Below are 7,382 nucleotides of genomic sequence, written 5' to 3'. Positions count from 1 at the left end.
AAAAAAAAGAACCCTTAAGAAAGGAAATGGTCACAATTTTTAAAATCTTCCTAATATTTTTCCTTTTTTGGACAATTTATATTTTAGGGCATTAAAGGTTTTGCTTTTGTGTAAAAGTCCCACAAGCACTTAGATACCAAAGGAATGGCATTGAAAAAGTCTGTGCTAAAAGGAAACAAAAAAGGTCTGTGCTAAAATGTTTTAAAAATTGTTACAAAATATTTTCAAGCACATGGACATGGAGAGAACAGTGCGTGCTCCCGTGTCTCCGCTCAGCAGTGGCCCACACCGGGCCCTCACTGTCCCAATCTTTTTTTCTCCTCCATTAACACTGCACCCCCCTCCCCCAGGGAGGATTTTCATCTGTAACGGTTTCGGTTTGCCTAACAGTGCTCTGCAGGGCTGACCGAGTTCACCGACAGCCTCTTAGCTGGCAGCACTTCTCTCCCCCAGGATTTCTTGTGTCTTCCTTTCCCCTGCCGTGCCTGGCCCGCCTGGTCTCTGGCTGCAATCCATTCATTACCTGTCTACAGTGTTCCCTCTTCAGCCTGCTGTGTTCTCTTCTGTTTTCTTTTCTCTTTTAGAATGTTTGTGAAGTTAATGTTAAATTCCTCGACTGTCTGTTCTAAAATACTAGAATATATTCAAATGAATCTCTAATTAAACGTTACCACTTTTATTTTCAAATATTGTATGCCTCACGTGTCTTATTTTTCCTTGCCAGATCATGTTCTGCTGGTGGACCCGGCTGCCTGGCAAGGCATCGTGTGTGGGGACGGCAGGCCCGCTGTGCCCACCAGCCCTGGAAGCTAAGGGTTCAGGGAAGGTGGAAGAGCCAGGGGAGGGAGCCAAGGGACCAGAACCCCACGTGCTCCTTATTCCTAGGCCTGAGGGGGCAGGGGAGCTCTCACAGGCCGGGTCACCCCCACAGACTCAGGCTGCCTCCCCTGCACAGGGCCTTTGACTATGCCCATTTTTTCCGAAGGGTACCTGGCACCAGGTGGTGCCAATGCAGGCAAAGCAGTAGTGCTGCTTACTGCCCACACAGTAAGCTTACTGTAAATTCTGCAGCCAGAAAGGACACAGTGCACAATGCTGGGGCGCCGATGCCACACATGGTCAGTCCCACAGGCGGGTCCTCAGGGAACCACCTCCCTTGGTCCCTGCTGGGGCTCACGTCTGCAGCCCACCAGGACACAGGTGAAGCATAGTTCTGCTGGCAAGTGCGTGCACCAGTGGAGGCTGCCGAGGCCATGAGGACATGCTCAGAGCTGCCCTCCTTCAGGGAGTGAGATGATAGTTTTCAGAGGTTGCAAGACTATTTCCTCCATTTTTCTAGGGCTATTCTCAACGTGATGGCTACATCTTAACTCTTCTCTGCATCTTCTCCGTCACAATAACAAATCCAGACTTAAGTTGATGTGTTTGCAGATTACTCAATGTGCAAAACGTCTTGAGACAGCTGATTCCAAGCTGCCAACAAATCACTGGCCTGAGACTGGTGGGGACACCAGCCCTGGCCCAGCAGATAGGAATAGACTGCAGGGGAGGCAGCATGGTGAGCAGGGGGTTATGGGGTTCCAGTACTGTTTAATTTTGAATTTATGCACTGCAATTTTGAATAATGGCTGTGTTCAACATCGGAACGCAGAGTCCCTGGTGCCACTGGGCAGCTTACCCCGCCTCCTTGTGGGGGAGGCCCTGGTGCCAGCACGAGGTGGTGCAGCCTACGCGTCTGGCCTCCCTCATGCTCTTCCTTCCTCCCCAGGAGCCACTGACACACATGTCCAGCCTGTTTACTTTTACTGTCCCCCCCTCCCTGGGAAGAGCAGCTGCTCACAGTGGGCAGGAGTCTCTGTCTCACTCACCGGCTGACAGTGCCTGACCCAGCCTGACCATGGATGGTGCTCACACAACACCTTTGTTGAAGCAAAGTTCAAAACCCTTAAAACTTTAAGTCGGGCTCCGTGAGATTCAGTATTTTTGTTTTTTCAGTTTTTGGCCAGCGCTGGGTTTGAACCCACCACCTCCGGTATATGGGGCTGGCAGCCTACTCCTTTGAGCCACAGGCGCCGCCCAAGATTCAATTTTTTTTTTTTTTCTTTCCTGAGACGAAGCCTCAAGCTATCCCCCTGGGTAGAGTGCCATGGCATCACAGCTCACAGCAACCTCCAACTCCTGGGCTCAAGCGAGTCTCCCACCTCAGCCTCCCAAGCAGCTGGGACCACAGGCACCCGCCACAACGCCCAGCCATTTCCTGGTTGCAGCCATCATTGTTGCCTGGCGGCCCGGGCTGGGGATTCGAACCCGCCACCTTAGGTGTATGTGGCTGGCACCCTAGCCGCTTGAGCCACAGGCGCCGAGCCGATTCAATATTTTTTAAAAATGCGAAACCTTCATCTTATTTGACAAAATATAGGCCACTTCCCCAGTACCAGTAGAGAAGACTGAGTCTGGACCCTCTACCCCACGTGCCAGGAGACCATCTGGAGGAATCTCCCCGCTACTTACTAAGTTCAGAGAGGGTTTCCTTCCATGCTTTTCTCTGAAGCTTATTTTTTTCTGAATCAACTTATGTTCATTACAATGTTGCTTTTATTATGAAAAAAAGTTCAAAATCAATGCAAAAGAATAATCAAGTTATTTATCTGTAATAGTGCAGTTTTTTATTTATATGGTGCTTTTGACTATTCAAAAGTTTGTTTTTATTTCATTGTAGAAACATCAAATGGGCAAATTTAATTTAAAAAAAACACTGAAATCACCCCAAATCCCATCATCCACAGGCACGCCCAGACTCCCTTCCAGATTGTTCTGCATGTCTGTGCACTCGCGAGAAGCACACGCATTTCTTTACAACCACAAACTAGAAATACTGCTTTGCAGCCCAATTTTCACTTAATTATGAATGTCCTTCTGCAATGTAACTGCAGAAGTGGGTCGTCACTTGGAGCTGCAGCTTCTTCACCGCATGTACCCACCTAATCTGCTGCTGAGCGTCAAGGCGCAGGGACCTCCTACCGACGTCACCCCACACACCCCAGCCACGTGGGCCATGTCATGGCCCTGATGGGCAGGGCTGCGGCGTAACTCCATCTACACCTCACCCGCTCTCAGGGAGCAGCCAGATGTGACAGGGAGGGCACACAGAGGGGACTGCCACAAACAGCCAGAGCAGCGCCCAGCAGGGGCCAGGCCCTTGCAGTGGCTTGTCACAGGTTGCAGTTACGCTCCCCAGACCTGTCCAGGGGCCAAGAACAGAAACAACATTAGAGGGAAAGGCCTCAGAGCTCTGGGTGGTGAAACACGCTTTTATTGAGAACATCTCATCCTGTCTGCACATGACAGTGTCACATGCTGGCTGGCACCTGGTGTGAGGAGGCTCATGCAGGTCGAGATGTGTGGTATATACACAAATTTACAGACACGGAACACTGCCGACTGCACCGAGCAACACACTTCTTGGCTAATTTACATTCAGATGAGTGTCCAGATTCTAAAATCAAATTAAAAGCATAGAACTCAAAGCCTAGGTGAGTGAGCATCGCGGGGCCTGCGCTGCTGACACGGGGACTGTGCTTCTCATCACTTGTCACTTAGGACACCCTGCTTCCCTGTGCCATTGCTGTCACTGGGGCCCACATCAGTGTTATCAGCAGGAGGTGCACCTGGGCGTCTCGGGCAGGACTGAGGGGCTGATGCACTCTGGCACTGATAGTCACCACCCAGGCAGGCCTGCTACCTGTCTCCCCCATCCCCCACATCCAGCAGGATTGGGCTTCCCTAAGTCTGACCCCCAGTGTCATGTGGGCCCCAGAGCCTTCAAGAATGGTGCTGAGCTACTTCACGCTCAAGGAGATTGTCACCCGCCACATCAAGGGACAAGGACATACACAACTGGACATACCCTGAACACAGTATTCTGCCCTTCCCATTCACATAGTTTGGGGGTAAGGAAAATGAATCTTTTGAGAGATTCCATAATTTCATAGAATTTAGAGACAGGAGAGTTGGCAATTTCCTTTACCTTGCTGAATCAAAGTTATGGTTGAGACCGTCCTTTTATTTCCAGTATAAAATATGTTAGACATGAAAAAGATACACCTGCATTGCCTTTTAAATTCATTTATCTGGAGAAAGGGGCAAGGCATGCAGCTCTCAGGTGTGGGGCCAAGGAATCGAGCCTCCCGCCTCCCCAGTAACCTCTGAAGTTATGGGAGACTGTCCTCACAGAGAGCAGGCATCCTGCCACTGGAAAGAAATGAAATTAGGAGAAAAACAAATTCCAGAGAAAGCAAGGCCTTATGAGATGTTGGCTTATACATTTTAAAATAGTTTTTAATTAAAAAGAAAATCTCCAAAGGAGGAAAAGCTGCACTGCGGTTCTTTAGCACCCTGGCTGGGGAGAGGTGCGTCCTGATGCTGTGACTGCAAGTGATGGTGGGTGGAGGGGGCCACAGCGTTCACATGAGCCTGAGGTGTGGAGAAGCCCTGGTTCAGACCCAGAACATGCCACTCCACCTGCTATGGGCTGCTGTCCCATGTGAGGGGACGGCTGGCCCAGCAAAGCTGTACTTAGGTGGTCCCCGGGGACAGTGTCTTTGTGGAATAAATACTTCAGGTTTAGCTGATAAAACAGAAATCCTCGTCTCCCCTTGTCAAAATGTCCTCAAATTTTAAGATTTTTCTCAAAAAGTTAAATTCTTTGTTGTCTCAGACTTTCTGTTGCGTCTTTAAAGTCCAGACCAAGGGCCCTGGATGCAAAGTGATACCTCAGTGAAGCCGGGCAATGCACAATGTGGGCTGAGGGCCCATCTCACGCCTTTGCTGTTTTTCTGACATGGACCAGCTGTCCTAGAGGCAGCCCGCCTCTGGCAAAGGGAGTGGCCACACCACCTCCGTCCCCGCATCTGCCCTGCCCAGGACTTCCTGAATGGAAGCATCTTGGTTCCTCCTGTCAGGGGGTGGCCAGCCTGGACCCACTGGAGGGGCCAACAGGCTGTGCCTACCTGTGGGGCTGTGTGCATTAGGCACTGGGCAGGGCATTGGTCGAGCTCATTCCAGCTATTTCCTGACTGAAGGGGAAGCAGATACACAGGACGGCTTTGCATGCATGTGGAATGTATTTCCACTAAACTTTGTAACCAAAACCCACATATTTTCTAAAAACTAAGTCTATCTCCCAAATCCCCATTGTAGAAAAAATACAATTTGTAGAGACAAGAATAAAAATGCAAACTCATAGGATGTTTTTTCCATGCAAGAGTCTGCTCTGGGGAAGGGCGGCGGTACCACCAGACACCTTTCCTTCTATAGGTGCAAAGGAAAACCCAGCACCTTTCACCTGACAAGCCCGGGCCTTGACGGCTTCGGGAGGACACGGCTGGTGTGAGGCAGGTGTTCATCCCTCCAAGCCTGGTCTCCAGCGCGGGGCCCTGAGCAGCACCCCTTCCTGCCAGGTTGGGACTGCACTGAGGTACGAGAATGAGCTGCCCCCACTGGACGCACGCACCCCCAGCAAACACCAGCTCTGCAGGTCCGGGCACCCAGGGGCCCTTCGACTCCTGTTCTGGTCTAAGCCCGTTAAGGGGTGTTCAGCCTGATGCCACAAGGTGCAGGTGTCTGCTGGGGGGTGGGCTCTGCACCTGTGCCTGCTCATAGTCCCAGGACACCTGCCTCAGAGCAACCCGAGCCCGAGGGGTGCAGAGTGCTCCTCACTCCTTTCCCATCCTGAGTGGCGACAACAAGGCAACTGGTGCAAATCTCTGAGCTTGGTCGGGGCGTCTACACCAGGGCATCACCCGCGAGGCTGCTACCGTCCCGGCTAGTTCCCTCTGTGGGGCTGTCCCATGCACTGTGGGTGCCGGGCACAGCCAAGTCTGGGCCGTATCATGCCAGTGGCACATGGGGTCTCACCAGCTCTCAAATATGCTTTGATAAAGCCAGAAAGAATAATTTAAAAACATACCTTACATGGCATTTTCTAAAAATAAACTACTTAAAACACGTCTTCGTCCAGGGAGCCTCTCTAGGCCGCTACCTGTGTGCCTGGCTCTGAGGACAGGGCAGAGGAAGCTCCAGGCCGAGCTGTGCAGCGGCCCCACCCATTCCTCCTAGTCCTGGGTGCTAAACACTGTTTAAAAACCCCAGTGAGTGGCCAGCACAGGGTCACTGGACATGTTTTATCTGTGGCTACTTAGAAGTGAACCAAAAGATGTTTTCTGTGATCTGATCCCACAAGGAGTGTGGAAGCATCTAGAGGCGGCTGCAGCTATGGGGCTGGGCCTCGACTGTGGGACCCAGGGTATGTGGCAGGGCCACCTACGTCATGCTGGGAGGCTGCTCTCAGGGAGAAGACAGGACCTACTGTGCACACTAACCTGTGAGGTCCCTGCGAGGAGAGCCCTGAGCTGAGCCATGTGCGGCCCCTCAGCTTCTACTTCCTGTCTTTTTTCTCCCTTGCCATATATGGACGCTTTGTTGCAATTAAAATAATGTGGCACAAAAGTGACCTGACATAATTACTTCTTATTTTATAAACCACGTTCCTAGCTCTGAATAAATTATATATTCAAGAATTTCACACAAAGTCGTTTCTATTTCCCTAAACTTAAGGAAGCCCTACTCAGTAGAACTCAATTTCTAAACGTAAACTGAGATGGGAAGCAGCTGCTGGGCAGGTCGAGGGGGGACGCTGAGGCAGAGACGCCAGGCAGTGCTGGGCCCCGACGCCCTCACGTCCGCCCCAGATCAGACGTGAGATGTCGGATGACACTGACACCCAGTCGCCCCCATGTCCCCCATGCCCTCTCCAGGCTGTACACCTGCCCCAGTTCAGACATGAGGTTCTGGGGGACGATGCCAGACTCCCGCAGCCCCTGGCACCCCCGAGGTGCCCACTCAGGTCAGGGTGTGAGAGAGAACTGGTCCTGCTCTGTGGGTTTCTCCACCCAGGCACCCAGCCCGGCCTTGATGAAGGCTGTGAACAGACGTGCCTTGGCGGCCTGGTACTCCTTTGCTGCAAGTTTGGACTCGTGGTACATGTTGGGTTTAGTAATCTTGGAGCGCAGTAAGTAGGGGGGGACCTGCAAAAGGACAAATACGAACAAGAACAACTGTTGACGTGGCCATATGAAAACAAAACCTGATAGAAACCCCCAAACGGTGTTCAGTGCCATGCTGGCTTCTGGAGGAGTCGACCCGGAAGGCAGCCTCTGCACCCAGCTGTCCTGCTTGGCAGGGCAGTTATAGCCCTGGGTTCTGAGATATGCTTCTGTCAAGCCACAAACTGTTGATTAGAATTTCATTTTAACATTTTTTTTTTTGGTTGCAGCCGTCATTGTTGTTTGGCGGGCCAGGCTGGATTCGAACCTGCCACCTTA

At 51.4% G+C, this 7,382-nt stretch overlaps 1 protein-coding gene across 3 annotated transcripts in view; it reads right to left on the bottom strand.

Annotated features, from left to right (window-relative positions):
• Positions 1-2,682: 2,682 nt before the first annotated feature.
• ADARB1 (adenosine deaminase, RNA specific B1) overlaps positions 2,683-7,382 on the bottom strand; it is a 136,676-nt gene continuing 131,976 nt past the window's right edge. For all 3 annotated transcript variants that reach the window (XM_023518113.1, XM_023518114.1, XM_012810339.2), the window contains one exon: positions 2,683-7,085. In XM_023518113.1, the coding sequence (XP_023373881.1) occupies positions 6,906-7,085 (180 nt within the window). In that variant the 3' untranslated portion in view covers positions 2,683-6,905. The remainder of the gene's footprint in view (positions 7,086-7,382) is intronic.

The sequence above is a fragment of the Otolemur garnettii genome, unplaced genomic scaffold, assembly GCF_000181295.1.
Source record: "Otolemur garnettii isolate 467f Iridium unplaced genomic scaffold, OtoGar3 scaffold00128, whole genome shotgun sequence".
Classification (NCBI taxonomy): Eukaryota; Metazoa; Chordata; class Mammalia; order Primates; family Galagidae; genus Otolemur; species Otolemur garnettii.
This window is presented reverse-complemented; position numbering and strand designations above follow the sequence as displayed.